The sequence below is a fragment of the Pezoporus flaviventris genome, unplaced genomic scaffold, assembly GCF_033815535.1.
Source record: "Pezoporus flaviventris isolate CSIRO_AGI_PZ_B2104156 unplaced genomic scaffold, CSIRO_AGI_Pfla_v1 ptg000007l, whole genome shotgun sequence".
Taxonomy (NCBI): domain Eukaryota; kingdom Metazoa; phylum Chordata; class Aves; order Psittaciformes; family Psittacidae; genus Pezoporus; species Pezoporus flaviventris.
In genome coordinates, this window is record NW_026892555.1 from 90,179,710 (window position 1) to 90,199,647 (window position 19,938).

General features: G+C 42.2%; 1 protein-coding gene across 4 annotated transcripts in view; it reads left to right on the forward strand.

Moving 5' to 3' along the window:
• Window positions 1-19,938, forward strand: part of PHACTR1 (phosphatase and actin regulator 1) — a 315,221-nt gene that overhangs the window by 11,853 nt on the left and 283,430 nt on the right. For all 4 annotated transcript variants that reach the window (XM_061449475.1, XM_061449478.1, XM_061449477.1 and 1 more), the window contains 2 exons: window positions 2,086-2,232; window positions 3,959-4,105. In XM_061449475.1, coding sequence (XP_061305459.1) covers window positions 2,086-2,232; window positions 3,959-4,105 — 294 coding nt within the window. The remainder of the gene's footprint in view (window positions 1-2,085; window positions 2,233-3,958; window positions 4,106-19,938) is intronic.

Below are 19,938 nucleotides of genomic sequence, written 5' to 3' on the forward strand. Positions count from 1 at the left end.
TTTTTTCAAATAGACTCACGTGCTGTGATCCAGACAACCCTGAAATACATGGGTGCACTTTCACTGACTTCAACTACACCTAGATCATTCCAGTTTTAAAAACCAAATCTTATACATGGTTGTTTTATGAGATGTTTTTTACAATCCTGACTTCGTATACAGATGAAAATTCCTTAAGTGTAAATTTGATGATGCAGTACACAAAATTCTCCATAGCAGAAATTTTCCATTCTATCTTCATTACTGTACATCCATATTACAAGGGAGTAATAATTTACAGTCTAGTTGCAGTGTTTACTTTAGCTTAATCTGAATAGTTGACCCCATTAGATCAATTTCAATGCTTGCCCTCTCTTTTTACTTCAAATTCAAATGCTAGGTTAGAAATGAGCAAAAACTTGAAAGGAATCTATTTAAAACCAGGAAACAAGTAAGTTAGACCAGAAATAACTGCTACCTCCAGCAGCAGAGATTTGCTTGTTTAGTAAACTGCATAAAGCTGCAAATTGAAAAATAGATATGACAGCTTTGCTAACTCATACTAATTATATGCTATCTTACCTAACGCTGAAGGCTTCTGATTGACAGGTATAATTTGTAACTCTAAAAAACTCTTAAAAGAAAGAATCACAGTTATCAGGCTGCAGAATATGCTCTTACTCATTATCAGTCATGCTCTCCAGTCCCAGCAGGAAAATATAGTTCATAATTAGTTATTGGAAGTGTAGAGTTTGCAGAATCTCTAAGATAAAGACTTTTAAGCCAGATAATGTCCAAAGAGCAAGAAACACCCAGGGTTTAGGCTCTTACAGGTTCCCATGTGAAAGTTAATGTTAATAGCATTAAGCGTAAGGACGGGCTTTCAAGCTGAAATCCTTTTTCCAGCTATATATGAGGTGGAGGGGAAAGAAATACAATGAGCAGGTACTTTTGCACTGTGCTCATGCTTTCAGTGATCAGCCAGATCCATCTAGCATTTGTGACAATCTTTTTCTACTCAGAGGGAGAATTAAGGTGGATGTATTTATGGAGGCTCCTCTGTTTGTGATTTGTCATTTATAGGCTCAGTACCCAAAGCATTCAACAGTCACTCATAATTGCATTTCCCATAAAACCCACCTACATTAGAGGGAAGTTACTGAGGCTTAAGTTCAAGTGCTAAATACTTAGGCAACGGCAGAATGAAGGTGGCCTCTGCAACATTAATTCAGTCGCCTTACACATATGTATTATAGTATGGTTTCTAGTTATATGATGACACAAATTTTTCACTATCCTACCATTTGCTTTATCAATGCATGGAGTGGGCAGTATTACTTAATGAGCCACTATTAAATATTTTGTGTTCTCCTCCTTGAAGGCATTGCCCAAGCCATTTAAACCCGGTACAGAAGATAGAAATCTTAATTTCCTCATGGGCTTTTCATCGTCATTTAATTAAAATATATGAATACTTTACAAATATTAATAAATTTATCTTTTCATGGAATCCCTGCTGAAAGAAAATAGTGATTCTCCCTGTTCCACAGCTAAGAAACTACGACATAAAGTGATCAAGAGCAAAAGTAGTTGTTAATTTTGAATACCCAAATCAAGATAACAAGAAACTGAGTTTTGGAATAGTTGCTGTAGGCACCACATCACATGTCCCAAGCACAGCTTCCATCAATTTCTGCAAATCAAGCAAACAAATACTTCCATTATTCTGGCATCACAGCCTCAAAAACAGTATTCAGAAAAAGACTGCAGCTATTGAGAAGCTCTGAAAAGAGTGGTTCAAGTGGCAAAACTAGCAGTCTGTGGCAGGAACTGAGCTATAACCTGTGTCTTTGGGGCATACAACATAGAAATCTTTTCTCTTTTTCATATCATTCAGCACAGCCCTTAAGTTCTGCAGCACCTGAGGCAGTGACCTTAAGCAAACAGCCTCTTGCACCTGCTACAGAGCCTCTTTTCCACTGAGTGATTTTCTGTCTTCCTTTTTTCTCATTTTTATTTTTTTTTTTTTTTTTACTCCCTCTTCCTCCCTTTTCCCATTTCTCCTTTCTCCTGCTATCCTCCTCCTCGTTTGTTCTTTTTTACCAGCTCGTCGGGCAACTCTTCTCACCGTGCCCACTCTGATGACAGCATCTTCTGAGGATGACATAGACCGGAGACCCATCAGAAGACTTCGGTCTAAGAGTGACACTCCCTACTTGGAAGAAGCTAGGATCTGCTTCAACCTTGATAATGGTAAGACCACCCCAAACACCACATGATGTTAATTAAAGACTTTTTTTTGAGATGCAGATGGACCAGATGGTACCTCCTTCTCAAGTAGCATGATGGTTCACCAGAAATCCAAGGATGTCACTGCTGTCTAACTACAAGCACCTGCATGTGTATGAACAGGGATCTTTTCCAAGATTCTCCTGCAAGTACTATTTTCCCCTCTTTTAGCTAGGGTGAGTCTGTGAGGTCAGAGCAAAAGAGAATGGGTTTGCAAACAAGATAAAAATGTAACTTGTCCACTCCTGGCACCCAAAACCATGGAAGTTCTTGTGAACAGTCATGAAGGGATTAGAACTAACAGCAGACCAGCTGAACCCAATATCATGACCATGGAAGAACATTCAGCACACCCCAAACCCTCTACAGGTTCAATTTGCAAAAGTGTGACAGAAACTCTTTATTCTACAGGAAAGACTAACACAGCTGTCACCCAAAATTCAGATCAGCTAATGCTACTATCATTGCCTTCAGAGTTACTGAGCCCTGGCATTCCCTGGTCATTTTTCTCACTGAGGTTGACCAAAACAATAGATTTTGGAAGTACTGACAACTTAGTGACTTTAAGCAGACTGGGTTTTCTTTAAAAAATCTGGGTTAAATGGGATGAACCAACACGCTCCCTGGCACACACTTTAATTGTTTAACTCTCACTTTGTGTAGCACTTTTGTGCTACACTTCTTTTTTTTCTTTAATAGCATTTTCAATTATTTGTATTACACCAACATCTAGAAGTCCCAACTGAAACTTGTGCCCTAACATGGCAGGCAGCCCACAGCCACAGAGGCAGAACTTCTACATAAATTGCTGATTACTAAATAGAGAAGACAGAACAGGGCAGAAGGAACAAAACGTTGTTCCCACTTTGCAGCTGGAGAATGGATTCACTGATATTTTCATATTGTCATGTTGGTTTCTTTTTTCTCAAAGACCTGCCAGAATAACTTGTGTATACCCAAGCTCTAAATGATGGCCAGTGTTAAACACTGAGTGTAGGTCCCTCACTCCGCCAGGCATTTTAAGGTGCTTGGCCTGGCGAACCATTGTGGTTTACTTAATGGGTTTGCCCAAGGGAAGACAAGGAGGAAGTGAAGGAATTAGCCGTCGGACTTTCCACCATGTCTCAATCCAGCCGCGCTTTCAGTTTTCTGTCTCCTAGCCTAGAAGAGAGCGTTTCAGAGTGCCCAAGACGGCGGCGGGAGGTGCCATCTCCGCCAGCCAGGCCATGCTGGTGGCATGTAGCATCTCAACCGGGCCACGGTGCTTGGTGGGGGCAGCTGTCACCTCAGCTGGGAACCTGCCCTGGGGGCGTGAAACCACCTCAGCCGGAGTGGGGGTGACCCCTCAGCCGCGACCCAGCCCCTAGCCTCCCCTGGGCTGTGGGCGGGGAGACACTGCTCCGACTCCCCGGAGCGAAGGTCGCCGCCCTGAGGCGAGCGGCCCCTGGGGCTCGGCCGGCGGAGGTGCTGCCGGTGGGGAGGGTCAGGGGCAGCGGGCAGGGCGGCCGCGGCCGCTCCCGTCCGGAGATCCTTGACGGGTTTTCCCTGTCTCTCTCTCTCCCTCCCTGCGCTCCTTTCTCCCTTTCCCTCTCTCCTTCCCCATCCTCCCCTCCCCCGCCTCTCTCCCTCGTACCTCCCCGCCTGCCCTCTCCTCGCCCGGCCACTCCACACGGCCGCTCGCCCTTGCCAGCTCGCCGGGCCACGCTGCTCACCGTGCCCACATTAATGGCGGCATCTTCTGAGGAGGACATCGACCGCAGACCCATCCGCCGCGTCCGCTCCAAGAGCGACACCCCCTACCTCGCTGAGGCCCGCATCTCCTTCAACCTCGACACAGGTGAGGGATGGCCCGGCACGGCCCGGCACAGCGCGGGGGGAGCTGCCCGCCTCACTCACCGCCTCCCGCGGACCGGTGGCGGCTGCCCCGCGGCAGAGGGGCAGGAGGAAAGGGGCCGCCCCCGGCGCAGCGGCCTCCTCCCCCGCCAGCTCTGGCGGGCTCACCGGGCTCCACCGCCCGGCCCTCTACTGGTGCCCGCTTCTTTGCACTTCCCCGGCCTCCCCTTACCCCGCTGGCACCCACTTCCCTTCGCTATTTGGGCCATCAAAGCCACCTGTCTCCTAACGCTCCATCCCGTCAGCCCGCAGAGCGGGCTACCACTTCCCCGTGAGACTCCTGATCTGTCCTTCCCCACCAGGTTCCTTTGACATCCTTCTTGGAGATGCTGCCCTTAGCGTTTTGCGAGTCTTTTGCCCTCTCGCTCTTTGCCTTCTTACCTGATGGGTTTGTGCCACAAATGCGCAAGAAACTTGCACCTGTGTTGTCCACTTTTTCTCTCTCATGAGGTCCCCTGTTGCCTCAGCATCACTTTTTGTGACTCTCCATGGGTGTACATCCCAATGCTTTCTACCAACACACCTCCAGCTCCCTACTTTCACCTTCTCCTGCCTGGTATTGGGATAAGCCTCCTGTAAGTCTCTACCTGACCTTTCCACCCCCCTTCTCCACTACTGCTCCTTCCTCTCTGCCACCTCTTCCTCATGGTTCCCTTGAGATTTAGCTGTCCCCTTCAGTTCATCCTGCACATGGTTGACTATCCTGTTTCTTTCTTAATAGGCCTGTGGTTTTCTGTCCTTCCCTGACCTTTCCTTATGGGCTCTGTCAACAGTAAACTACATCAGAGTTTACTTCCTCTCAAAAACAAAGGAAAAGAAAGTTCTTTATGTTGGTTCTGTGCGCCAAACCAGACTTCCTCTGTTCATGTGTGTGTGTGTGAGAGGGAGAATCTGTGGCCAGGAAGCTCTATTGCAGCCTCCCTCATGTCCGAGCAGCAGTGCACAAAATGACCCAACTGTGTAACAGCCTTTGATGCTGAGCCTGTTAGCTCACTGCCAGCTGTGAAGGGAAAAGAGCTGCCTCAGAGTTGTTGCTTGCTGTGCTGCAGTCTCCCCCATCTATCCTTCCCCCTTTCAGCTGACAGAGATATGTTCTATCCTCTGTTTGGGGATGGAGCTGATTCCTGTCCCCCTCCCATTATCCCTGCTGTAATTACACCCTTGGTAATGGCTAATATGCAGTTAGGTTTTACCATTGATGGAGCAGTTGATTACATCGTGTGGTGGGTCATTATTTCTTTCACATCATGATTTCTTAAAAATTACCAAGCCGTAGGTAAGTTGAGTGTCATTTCAGGGCATGGGTTGGAAGACAGTGCCAGATGCCAAGTTTCTAAAGAACTGAGTGTGAAAATGGAATGTGCATCGCTGTGTGTAAGGTGTAAATAAAAAGAGGTTGTATATAGTTGACTGCTGAAATAACCCTGTGCTGACTTGTGCTGTCACAGGTAATATTATGTCATGTAGTTATAAATAGGTAAACCAGTTAAGAACAAGGTACCTTCAGGTCACCTGATGCCTCACATCTCTATGCTGAGCTAGACATGCTGTCTTTGCTACAAGTCCCAGAGGATATGCAAGTCTCTCGGTGCCTCTTTCCTGCAATCCACTGAAAAAATTGATAATTACACTTAGCTTCTTTCTGTTCCTCCCCTCCCCCTGTCTCTCTTTACTTTCAAACCTGGGAATGGAATTCCTTTAAAAGAAATATTTGAAAGAAACAGTACTGGTGTATCAAGAAATATAAATGAAGAATGTTGTAAGTAGTGCAAGTGTGTGTTTTCATTAATCTATCTGGCAGTGAGTAGTTTTGAGCTTAAAAAAAAAAAATAAAATAAATAGCTTAGCAACCAGTATTGAGTGAGCAAGCCAAAAGCAAGAGAAATGTGCCGCTGGTACCCGCTTTATTTCTGAGCTGCTGGTTTTACTCTTCTGTTTGCTTAGAAAGCACAGACCAAGCAGCCTGGGTTTGAGAACTTTCTATTCCAAGCGAACGTCTGTTAGAAAATTTGTTTAGCCACTTTTGCTCGTACTTGATGAAGCTTCGTGGTGCAGGGTTTGCTTTTGAAACTTACTGATGTGGTGCAGTGCTAGTGAATTTGTTTCTCCAGGGTATGTGTGGAAAAACCCTAACTGATTCTAAACTGAGCAGGTTTTCTGGCGCATTGCCGCTGCTGGTGACTTTACTGTCGTGCCAGGATGGGTGTCCCCGCGTGTCCCTGCGGTGCTGCCGGTCCAGCCGGCGGAGTGGCCAGGCCTCCTGCCCTGCGGCGGAGGAGGCCCAGGCCGAGCGGCCGCTGTCCGCTGCCCCTGGTGCTGAAGCGCCGGCCTGCCTCCCGGGGCCCAGCAGCAGTCGCCGGGCTTTCTGCTGGGGGTAGAAACTGCGTGCCCCGCCTTGTGGTGTTCCCCCCTCTGTGTCCGTGGGCTGGCAGTGCACGTGTGTGCGCAGGAGTGTGTGTAATTTCTTTGCCTGTGCAAGAGGAAGCTGGTAGAAAGGAAGTAATGCTCCCCAACACTGGACACTTAAGATTTGGCTGGACAGGGTGCTGGGACATCTAATGTAGGTCATGCTTTGCCTAGAAAAGTTGGACCAGCTGACCGTTGAGGTCCCTTCCATCCTGGTATTCTGTGATTCTATGATAATGCTGTCTCTTCAACCCACTGATGCGGTCAAAACTAAAGTGACACTTGGAGTGGAGGAAACAACCTCTTATGTGCTTATTGCTGACTTTCCATTTAGTGCATTCCATAGCTACAGCTGCTGCTTAACCAGTGCTTACAGAGCTATTTTTCCTACAGCTGCCACAAGTCGAGCTGGGTCCCCTGGTCATTGTCTTCTGTCGGGACAGGGACAAGGTCAGGGCTTGGGTGCAGCATGCAGCTGCTCTGCTGTATTGGAACTTTAAAATCCACTTTTATTAATGAAACATAAGCAGTTGCAGTGAATGCTGCTCTTCTCCACTCTTAATTGCAACCACTAGTTAAGAACTATCAGGTTTTTATCTACTTCAGCTGTAAGTTATAATTATACCATTACTGCTGTTATCTGTATTGTTGAACAGCTGGGAGACTGCATACACATAGTCAATTATGCAATTTGAGTATACCAAAGATTTGGTCTGGATTGTGAAAAGCCACTATTTGTAAGTGATTAACTGTGTGCCTTCTACCTGTCCATCTCTTTTGATTATATTAACAGTTTTGCTTTTTTGATTTTCCAAAATATACTTGTTTATTGTGTTTGGTTTTAAATATTGATCAGTTAACTCATGTTTATTACCTAGCATGAGTTAACAAATGGTGTTCAATTAGTTATCCCTGGTATAGGTTTTTTTGCTGGTGTTCCCAAACTGATTAAAATACAAAGCTGTTTTCCAAACTCAGGGTTATTCTGCCTGCTGTTATATATATGCAAATCCTATTAATATGAGTTATGTGCTTATATCAAGAGGGTAATGTTTCCCAAAGGATTTAAATTACCTCTTCTGACAAAATTAATGTAGCTACGTAACATCATAAAACTATAGATAGATATGAATTCTTTTTGCATAGTTGATACTGAATAAGTCCACATACATAAATTATTTTTTTAATTTTCTGAGAGACTTCCTCCAGTGTGACACTAGAGGAATGTGGATTGTGCTCTCACTTTCAGATGGTGCTCTTTTGTTTTCTTTATTCTGATTAGCAATCTGGCTTGGCTCCATGTCTTGGCTTTTCATACACATCTTATTAAAAGCAGTTTTCAAATTTTGTTTCTAACTTTCTGATTCAGGCATCTAAAAGCTAATCCCAAATTACTTCTGAAAACTTAGGCCTCCATCTGTGACAGTTGTCCAATAGCATAATCTCTTTCCTCCTCCTGCGCCAGATGACAAGTTGAAGAGTTTTTTACAGGTGTTGACCTGTTACAGGTTTTGAGAGATTTCTATTCTTTCTGTTGCAAAATATTACACTTTTAAGATGGCAGTGCATGGTAGGTGGCTTCCAAGATTGGTAAGTGAACAGAGGTGATGGCTGATAAGAAAGTAGATCACTTAACACTCTCACTAAATGATCCAAGATGCGCGAGCTTTTCTTCTGCCTCCCTCTTCATGCGGCTGCTTGGGGAATCCCTGCCAGAATGTTATCAATATTTGTTAGGGGAAAAGGGACTACCACACTCAGTTGATCTGATCAGGTTCTCTTTTAGCTTTTCAAGAGTCAGTCACCATTGAAGCTACTTCTGTATACAGACCAATATCTACAGACAGATACTCCTTCCTAGCCAAAAAGGAGTAAGCTTTGTACTGCAATCCTTTGCAAAGTTTTATAGTGCTGCAAGAAGTTGTCTTTATCTCAGCTGCCATGAGACCTTCCTGAGGTCATTCAGGGAGGTCACTAAAGTTCAGTCTTCATTGGCACAAGGCTGATTGTCTACTTAGAGTTTAACCTGGAATTGGAGACCCAGGGAGACAGCAAGCCAACATCTTGGAGATGTGAGGTCAAAATCACTGCAGTAGCTATACAAGCAGCTAGCAGTAGCAGTACTACAGCAGAGAGGGTATGTTCCTTCAGGAAGAATGTGTTTAGCTTCCATGCTGTTGAATGAGGGAAGGGGAGTTTTTGAATGAGAATGTACCGATTTAAAAGCATGTACCAGTGGTGCAACTGAATGGAAGCTGGTGGCCAGAGGAGTGCACAGGCTGGGCTCTGAAAGTGGTGAGAGAGGAGCAGCAACACAGCAGACCCGACAGGGATGGTGCAGCCTGTGCTAGCTATGGAGCCCAGCTGTCTCTCTCAGCCATGAACTACAGCACAGATTTTAAGTGTACTGAAATCAGTCAGTCATTTCACTGAAGTGTCTGGATTCTCAAGTGATGTAAGTCATTTGTTGAGTTCAGCCAGGAATCTGATACAGATTGTAGAAATATATACCTCTGCTTCCCTTCAATAATGAAAGTTCCGTTTTATCTCTTTGTGTTATGGAGCCACATGTTCTCCTGGAACGTGTTCTGGGAAAGCAAAGCTGAGAGGGAAAGGGCTGAGTGGCTCTGCACAATTTTGCCATGTAGAGAGAAGAAAGGTCTTATGTCTGGCAAGACAAGTGAACTTGGTACCTTTTACTGTTCTTAAGCAGTGATGAATAACTCACATTGGAGGGATGAAAAAAAGCAATAGCAGCCTGTGCTAGTGCTGCTGCAAGCGGAATTAATTCACAGGGTGTAAAAAGGGAGCAGGATCCTGGCAGAAACTGCTGAGTGGCTGAGACAAATGTTAGCAAGCTGGGAAATGTTCATAGTTGGCTGTTTCTGTGATACAGAGCTGGTGGGGGAAAGCCAGGGCACAAAGGGCGGCTGTTGGTTTGATACCCAGGAACCTTGCTGGTCTAAACTGGGCATAAGTTGAAATCAAAAGACGCTTCCATTTTCAGTGTTCTGGTAGCTTCCACAGTCTTTTTGGACCCTAGCACTTCTTACAGCCTTCATGGTAGGCTGTCTCACTGTTACTGTTTGTATCACTGTATTCATTCCATTATATAGCTTTAGAGCTGTGCTGAATACTTCTCAGAGAGTAAAATGATGTGTGATTTCCTTTCAAATGGAAAGATAATTTCATGTGTATCAGTCTCATACATGTTGATTTGGCTAGAAGGGTATGATACATTTTTCTGCAGTGATCAAGAAGGAAGTTGTGAACTTTATTTTGTCGCTATGTAAAATAAGAAAGAATATATATACAGTTCACTGGTAAATGCCAAATAGCTGAAAATAAAGTAAAATGACTGGATTTTCTGCAGGAAATCTCCATCATATCCATTTTTAATTTTCACTAAAACCCATCAATTGATTCAGAAATCTGTTTTGAAGTTTCTGAGTTTGCCCCTGGTCATCCGTACATATGATTTAGTACACTAACCCAGTTAATCATCTCTGAAGTAATTTGAAATGTTATCACGTTTGGCACTATGTTTTTTCTTTCCTATTTAGCCAGCATATGTTTGTGTATACCCATAATAAAATACTCAGCATGGTTTCCTGATTAGAATAAATAATCCCTAAAATGATAAAAGATTTTAAACTACTTTGGATTTATTGAGCACACAGATTAAAAATGATGTTGAAGGGGTAATCTGAAGGGCATATTTGTGTTTTTAAACATACTCTCAAATTATGGTGGCTTTAAGATTGGGCTCAGGAGAATTGGGGAAGAGAGAAATATGCAGTAGTAGGCTTTCTAATATTTTCTATTATTTTATTTCTTTCTGGAGAAAGATCAGTAAAAATGCTTTCTTGGAAAATTCTTCTTTCTCTCTCTGCTCTAATCACTGTCTCAGATTATTGTCATGGAGATCCTCTCGTACTTAGGAAGCCAAATCATTGGTTTTGGGAAAGCATCTCTTAATAGCTTTATAAAAAGAACTGAAGAGCTGGCCTCTTTTACCATGAGACTTTGCATTACCAAAACTTGCGCCTGCACTTTAAGTGAATGATGATTATTAGTCTTAATGCTGCTTAATTCAGAGTATAGCTAGAGATCAGATGTGTGCCTGTCACTTATTTTGAGGCTGTTTTCCAACCACAGGAGAATGAGTGCACACACCAGGAAAAAAGAGGCTCCAAACTGAACGTTACCCACAAAAACATGTGTGGCAAAAATATACCATTTGAGATGACTGGCCCTTACCAGGGGTGAGTGGAGTGGCTGAAAGCACCTGTGTATCAACATTGTATATGACAGGTAAACAGTCTGTTTTGAGGGTTGAGGTCTTAACAGCAACTGAAGTTTTAACTCTTGTATTTGGCTTTGGAGACCTTTGGTTTAAGACTATGACCTTCTGTGCATGCCAGATGGGTGTAAGTTTACAGGTTCTCTAGGTCCTGTAAAAGGGAGCGATGTCTCTGTTTCATTAGATGTCATCCAAAAGGAATTGTTTATGCAGGCTTTAGTTAGCAAATAGGGACAATTTGAAGGGAAATGCATAGTTGGTCAAAATGAAGTAGAGTTGGTCAAAATGAAGTAGAGTTGGTCAAAATGAAGCAGAATTGGTCAAAATGAAGCAGAATTAGTCAAAATGGTAGAACTGGCAAGAGGGAGAATGATACAAGATCCATTGCTCTGAATGCTGAATATCTTGGAATTGGCTAAAAAAAAATAAATAAATAAAAGCTTTGTTGGTTTAACCATTTTTGTGTCACTGCACATGTACATCGCTTTGCTATGCCTGGGGGAGAGCTGATACCTGTGCAGTCGGTGTCACCCACATTGCTGTGGAACAACCATGACAGGAGATAGAAGGAAGGAAGGTACATGTTTGCCTTGGGATCAGAATATGCAGACCTGATGCCTATTACAGCTGTCTGCAGTACATGTAATTTTAAGGGTGCTGTAGTGTTTTGTTGCTAACCTGGTTCTTCAAGGAAATTGATGTAAGTAAGAAGTTATCCCTGTATTTGTCTTTTGGTTGATCATCTTTATAATTTATATCATCTTTTGCTTGATGAGCCTGGTGGGTTAACACAATTGAATTTATTCCTGCAAAATCATAGAATAGTTAGGGTTGGAAAGGACCTTAAGATCATCTAGTTCCAACTCCCCTGCCATGGGCAGGGACACTTCACACTAAACCATGTCACCCAAGGCTCTGTCCAACCTGGCCTTGAACACCGCCAGGGATGGAGCATTCACAAATTCCCTGGGCAACCCATTCCAGTGCCTCACCAAAAAATCCTTTTATTTTTCTTGTTTCATCAGGAACCACAGTTTTCTGATTGGAACCTGGTCTTTAAGGAAAATAAATTTTTCCAAAACATCAGAGAAAATAGTCATAACTGGCAACTCTGTTCAGAATTATTAGCTGTAAAATCCAGTAAAAAGAATGGGCCTAATTCTCAGTAACAGGTATAATTAGTTTTAATGCTTAATTACTCTGAGTCATCTAATTGGTTTCACTGGGAATGCTCACAGTAATGCTCACAGCTAAGCATGTAAGTGCCTTCAGAATAAGTCTTAAAGTTTGTAAGTTTTTTGCAGTATGAGAAAAGTCATTAGTGCACAAAGAATGTCCTGGGTTGTCTGTTTTCAGATAATGTAAAATGTCAGTGCTAATGAAATACTGTCTTAATAGCAGTTGAATCTTGTGCTTAGACTTTAAACCATAGAATCAGTGTGGAATATTATACTTGTGTGACAAAATAAAACTTGGCTGCACTCACGCTTTCTGGGTGACGAATATTCGTGACAGTGTATCTCTTGTAGATAAGGTACAAAAAGTGTCACTTCTAACATTTTAATTATATTCATGTATTTTACATGGTAATACAATTTGTTGATATAGTCATCAAAAATGTTTTCTTCAGAATCTTTTAGGGCAAAAAATAATTCATAATCATGCAATAACCATTTATAATCATGTAATTCTGTTGCCTTCATTTAGAATGCTTGATGGTCTTGTTTTATACCAATGTGCTGAGGCTGTTGCTTGACTCTCAGTACAGAGGTTCTGTAGGTTTTGTGGAGCCAATGTTACTGAATATTTGAAAGAAGATAATTATTGCCTTTACTGCAGACTTTATGTTAATTTTCATATCTTGAAATTACATTTCAATCTTTAAGAAGCAAAATGAAGATGTTGTCCAAAGAAGATTTTGAATGAGTAGCAAACTTAGCAAGAAAACAGGGAGTTGGAGTTGAAAAATTAAATGCCTGCATTTCTTCTGCACTCCAGACCCACTGTGGTTTCATTCTGGTTACTAAGTATGTAAGATAAGGAAGTATGTGACAAGTGTTTGCATGCTTATGTACTGTATGGACACATGCCATTTTAACTATGATGGATAACAACTGCAGCGCATGTTTTGGTTAATCAGAAATCCTTGCTATGCATGATTTATGCTACAATATAATTTTTATGTTTAGTGCTTACAGTCCTTGGACAAACAGACATCTGGTTAATAGTTTATAAGCAAATTAAATACTTGATGCATTATTGAAATGGAAGAGAAATTTCATCAAGCTAAATCTAATTCTTTGTTGGAGTGGTGGAAATAGTTAAAGCCTGATGCAAGCTTGCTGCCCCAAACTGGGAATGAGCAATTTTGAATGTGGCCCTTGCCTGCCTGTGTGTCCTTATTTCTGTTCAGTGGATAAAAAGGTAAGGAATCTACTGGTGGTTTGATTTGAGAACTGACTGGGGTACTTGTCCTTGGGGAAAAATGTTCCTCTGTTACCTCAGTCAGTCAAAAACCCAAAGTCAGTCAGGTGTTACAACAGTGTTAAGCCATTAGAAACAGCCTTAAGTTAAAAAAAGACTGTCTCAGGCTAGTCCCATTTTGCTACAGGTTTGCGCTAAGCCATAGGAGTCTCTCTGTGAACATAAACCAGGCCCCCACTTGGGTGAAATGAGAAATTAATAGTTATATTGCAGTATTCCTTGAGAAAGAGATTACTGCCATCTGACATCTGTAATGGTCCTTTGTTCTCCTTGCTGAGATCATGATAGTACAGTTTTCATACATAACTTTTTTCCTTCTGCATAATTATCTGTATCCTTGTAATAGTGCTAGAATTGCTAGAAACAAATACAGAGAGACCTTGATGTGGTTATGCTTGATGTATCTCTAACATTTGGAGGAGAATGGCTCTTCCTTGTGCTCAGCCTCAGTTGTAGGAGCACGTGGGTGTGTGAAGGTTGTGCACACTGCTGGTGGAGAGGTCTGTAGTTGAATATCTCACGCAGTGCTCTTAGCTTCTGCCTTCTATGGGGTTTTGTTGTTGGTGGTGTCTCTCTTTTCATGTTGCCTTTTCCATTCTCCCGTGTGTGTATCTGGGCTACTTGTGCTAGCAACAGCAATATGACCTGTGGCTTCTTGAAGACTGTCTCTACTAGCTTGGGAGAGTTGCCATACTAGCATTTAAAGCTGTAAGCTGGGACCTATGGCTTTCAATGATGACCCTGTATCCTTAGGAACTTTGATAAAGAGCTCTGGGATCTACATGATGCTTCCACAAACCTGATTAAGGCAATCATTCCCCATGGTGATGATCACTCCTGCTCTCTGCTTAGTGAGTGCTCTTTGGGTCCTTGGGGATAAAGGTGGTTTATTGAAAATACTGAGGTGGAGAGTTACGAATAAACTGCATTAAGCTGCTAATGAGTAGTCATTGTTAATATTTAAAGCAATTTGGAATATTCATCCTTTCATGAACAATTTAATTTTGCCTTATCATCACTGTTCATCATTCCTTATGATTGACACTACATATCAAGGCTCTTTTAAGATTTCACTGATGTGATGAATGGTATTCCAAAAAACTTCAGGATTTTGTATCAAAATCATCACAATTACTAACTACATTGAAATATCCAGAGATAAATGGAAAGCAATTGATAATTTTAATTTCCTTTGTGTGGAAGTGTGGCAAAACCTTGGAACATTTCAAAGCTAATAATAAAAGAAATTAACTGGGGTTAACAATCAGTAAAATAATAGCCTGTAATTATAAGGCCTGAAGAAATCAATAAAGCTCAATTTGTAATTTAGTCTTAGCTCAGAAGAACAAACTATTCTGTGAGATAAATTTGATAAGATTGCTTGAAATACTTTTTGGGACAAATTAATTTATAAATAATGTTTATTTTTAAAAGGAAACAAGCATCACTGAAGTTTTCCCCTCTGCAAGCAGTGCATGTAACAGCTCTGTCAGTGTTAAAGGAGACCCAAGGGGAGAGTGACAAGAATGTTTGGTTGGGAAGTATCATTACACAGATAGAATAGAGCTTTTTGTTGACAGGCTTCCTCATAATAATAAGAAATGACCAGGGGAAAGTGTCACCAAAATGAAGGCAAGGGAGGGCATGTGATGTCATTAAAACATGGCAGGGCTTACTAAACTTAGTTGCTCATGGTTAATGCTGCCCTAGGCATCAGAAACATGATCTTAGCAGGTACTCACCTAAGTGGCTGTATATATAACTAGAGATACATGTCAGCAGCTTTAGGAGCATGCAGGGACCATCTGCTAACCAGCATGAATTTAAAAGGCTTAAAGTGGGCAGCAAGGGATTGCTCCAAAAGATGTGCACTTGTTCTTTCAATTACCAAAGTCAATGACAGACTGGTCAGAAGCGATGGTAGGTTTCCTTCCTTCATTGTAGCTGTTTCAGGTGGTGTTTCTCTTTGGCTTTTGGCAATGCTTACTGGTATTTGTAGCCAGCTGCAACTTAAAGTAATGCCTAGTGTTGAGAGGGAGCAAAACGTAGGACCAGCTTGCTTATCTTTCGGAGATACATGCTGCTTTTAAACTTCTTTCTTCCCTCTGTCTGCTGAAGTAAAATATTGTATCAGCCATATATCAGTGTGGTGACTAAAGAGGCACTTAGCTTTCATTAAAGCTTATAACAGAGAGAAAAAAGGTTATTGTCAGCAAGAGATAGAGGGATATACTGAGAAAGTGGACAGGGTGATAGCATTAGCCATAGTAAAATCCAGAGTTGTTGGAGTTTCACACTGAATTTAAGGCAGACTTTTAAAGTGGATTAAGCAAGAAAATGTAGGTTGGAGCTCGAAGAAGATATTTTCAGTAGTTTAAATTAGCTTTCATATTTTGGTTCAGCAAGTGTTGCTATCTTATAAGAAGATCCAGGACTGTATATAAAGGTGCCCTCACCTATTTGTTTTATTTTGTATGTGTGTGTGTATTATTTCTGCTGCTCACAGTGTGTACATTCAATGAAAAAAGAATATGCCTTCTTGTCCTTCCCCTGTCTTCAAGCATGCCTTGAAGACTCCAGGATAGGTCATCTCCTTCCTCCATGAGAAGGAAGCTCAGAAGACCTAGAAATGATACAAAAAGAGAGGATTTAACTGGTGGACAGACCTGTGTTGTGTCTTTCTCCAGTCATGGTGAGCTTAATAATTGTATTTGCTAACAATTTTTCCTCTCCAGATTTTAAGAGGGAACGAGATATTTTCTGGGAAGAACTGGTATTTGTGGAATGAGGAGGAGAATGGCCAGAGTGGATTAAATCATTAAGATGTATTTATTTCCCTGAAAAGAATATTGTTGGACTGAACAAAGATGTTCCTCTGAGCTAGAATTGAATGTGCTGGGGTTTGGTTTGTTTGTTTTTTGTTTTTGTTTCTGCTTAGTGGATTTTAGAGGACTGTTTGTTTTTTTGTGTGTGTGTGGTTTTTTGTTTGTTTTTTTTTTAAATTTGATATCTCTTATTACTTCCCATAGAACATTATCAAGAAAGTTTCTATAAATCTCTATTCACAGTGTTTTATTTGAGCCTAAGATATTTTTTCTTGCTATATCTCTTCTACCTTGTGGCACAACTGCACAGGTATTTATGTGTGTCCTTAAAAGTTTTTATTCTCACCTGTAAACTAAAACCTTGAGTGCTAAACTCTTTCATCTGACAGAGCCCTCTGATGCTTATCCCTAAGGAATCCCCTTCCTTAATCCTGTGCCAGTTCCATGTGGCAAGGAGAATACTGTCTCTGAGGGACTCACCCTCCCTTCTGAAGTCTGCATCACAGTCATCTTTTGAGACTGGAGAACTAGCAGTTATTTGTAACAGAGATTCTCTGTATTGTTCTCCATATCAGCTAAAAGAGTGACGATAAAAGCCAATAAAGCTTAATTTTCAACCCTTTAGCTACTCATTCAACAGTACCCTGAAACCACTTTTGCCTCAGAGCAAAGAATAAAGCATACATCTCATGCAGAGAAGCTTCTTAATGTCATTGCAATATCTTGTTGCTGCACTTGCATGGTTTATCTGATGAGGCTTACCACGATGTGTTTGCTGCAATGCATACCTCACCTTAGACGCCTTTTCTTGTAGCTTCTGAATTAAGTGTGATGCCTTTGTAATTTTTTTCAGGCTTCTTTCTCTTACTTCTGCCCTTAGGAAAAGGACACAAAATACGAGCAAGTAAGTTTCCTTCTAATGCAGTTTTGGGGTAGCTCAGAGTGGCTTGAAAACAAATGAAAAATGTTCAGAAAATTAGGTCTGACTGATTTCCTGTTCATTTAAGTTATGTGTCTGTCCAAAGGCCTTCTTACATAATACAACTATTAGTCCCTGATGGATAGGAAATAGTTTTCTGAAGCTCTGCTTACTTTTTACACTCTATCAAGTCTCCCAAAACAGCCTTTAAAGGGTAGCAAGGTAATTAAAGTTCACTGGTACAACGGTTACTAGATGGCTATATTTAATTAGTATCTCTGTGAGGTAGAATTGCTGCATCATATTTGAAATGCCCTTTGAGGAAGATAATGAAATATGTCTTACAGGAGCTTTAGTGTGATGATCACTGTGGTTAGTATTTAAATTTGCTGCAAAGTGAGCTTCTGTTACACAGATAACACAGCTTCTGATAGATCACTTCTTCAAATAAATACATACATAGCCTATTACAGTTCTATAGTTAGCCATGACAAAAAAGGAGCTGCTGTCTCACAATGATACTGGATACTGACTTCCCTGGCCTCTTCCTGCTTTGGTTTATTGCGACTGTGGAATGACCCAGTTCAGGAAAGCACTGATACATCTAGGTTCATCATTATCAAACATTGGAAGTGTCTTCCTGAATCTGTCTCTACGTTGCAAATGAAAAGCTGCTCTGTGGAGATCATCATAGAATTATTTGGGTTTGAAGGGTCCTTTAAAGGTGATCTAGTCCAACCCCTCCCTGCAGTGTGCGGGGATATCTTCAACTGGATCAACTTGTTCAGAGCCCCATCCACCTGGCCTTGAATGTTTCCAGGGATGAGGCATCTACCCGCTCTCTGGGCAATGTGTTCCAGTGCTTCATCACCCTGAGTGTAAAAAAGCTCTTTCTTATATCTAGTCTAAATCTCCCCTTTTATTTTAAAACTATTACCCCTTATCCTATCGCAACAGGCCCTGCTAAAAAGTCTGTCCCCATCTTTCTCATAAACCCCCTTTATGTAGTGAAAGACTGCAATAAGGTCTTCCTCAAGCCTTCTGTTCTTCAGGCTAAACAACCCCAACTCTCTCAGCCTTTCCTCATTGAGAGGTGCTCAAGCCATATGATCATACCCGTGGCCCTCCTCTGGACCTGTTCCAACAGGTCCACATCTTCCCTGTGCTGAGGGCTCCAGAGGTGGATGCAGTACTTCAGGTGGGGTCTCTACCAGAACAGAGGGGAGGACCAGAATTCCCTCCCTCAACTTGCTAGCCATGTTCCTTTTGATGTAGCCCAGGATATGATTGGCTTTCTGGGTTGCAGGTGCACATTGCAGGGTTATGTTCAGCTTTTCATCCACAGTACCTCCAGGTCTTTCTCTACAGGGCTACTCTCAATCCTTTCATCCCCCAGCCTGTATTGATACCAGGCATTACCCCAGCTCAGGTGCAGGACCTTGCACTTGGCCTTGTTGAACCTCATGAGGTTCACATGGGCCCATTTCTTCAGCTTGTCTGAGTCTCTAATAATCTCAGAATCTTATTGCTTTTTGCATTTGCTTCAGAAAAGAGATAGTAAACCAGTCCCAGTCCCAAACATGAGTATTGACAGGAGGTGGGGCAGATGAAGTTCTGAGGCACTGTAAATGGGTTGCCCAAGCAAGTTGTGAATGCTCCATCACTGGCAGTGTGTTCAAGGCCAGGTTGGACAGAGTCTTAGGTGGCATGGTTTAGTGTGAGGTGTCCCTGCCCATGGCAGGGGGGTTGCAACTAGATGATCTTAAGGTCCTTTCCAACTGTATAACTATTCTATGATTCTATGAATACATCCCCCTGCCAGGAGACACCACTTGTCTCTGTGATTCCCATTAAGACTTCTGCATTGTCTCAGGAGGCACAGCACAGACCCTGAGGTGCTGGCCCACCTCTTCAGAACTCTTTGCGATCCTACAAAGTATTGTGTTCAGAACTGGGCTGTTCTTATGCACAGAAGAGTGCAGGGAACAGACATTAGAGAGAAAGGGGGAGACTTCACCACATCAACTCAAACAGTTGTTCCTGCTCCTCTCACTCATAACTGTTCTTTGGAGCCTTGTGCTTTCCCTGCTTCACAATCAGTTTGGTTGGGTCAAACTGATTTTGCTAGCCCAACCTCTTGGAAATCCGGGCCACAGATGCATGTGTCTGATGTGCACCTCAGTATGCAACTGGGATGTACCTGGCTTACACACACAGTTTTAGGAATGCAGGAGTGTTCCCCAGGTCCCTAATCACAGTATGCCATTAGTTTTTGCATAGCCTCTTCTACCCAGCTTGGGCTGCTGGCCCACACAGCCTCATAACATCTCTTGAGTTTTACAGGTTTATGGTTGCCAGATGTGCTGGGCTGCTTGGGGTTTCTGCCCAAACATATCCATGTCTGCCAAACATTTCCCAGAGATTTCCAGATCTGAAGCAACCCACTCAGAGCAGTAATATAAGCCTGTCTCTGGATATTTGTAAGTCTGTGTACTTTTCTCTACATTCAAAGAGCACCTCTACAGAGCATGCATAGCCAATCTGGCAGATCCGAGAAATGTATATGTTTCTATCCAGGAAAAACTATATCCTAGGGAAAGTTATTCCAATAAAAGCTATTGTTCTCATGATGCTCTCTGGAAAGTATTTTGCAGCTGACCTCATGGTCCCTACGTTGGAAGGAGAATTTCTGTCCTGATGAAGGCACTGATTTGCTATATACTTTGTTGTATTAGTATATTAGTGCACCAGTGAGATGAAGAACTCCAACTTTCCAGTGTTTCTCATCCTAGAAGTGCTAGCAGATTAATTGACCATATTGAGATATTAGTAGACACTGC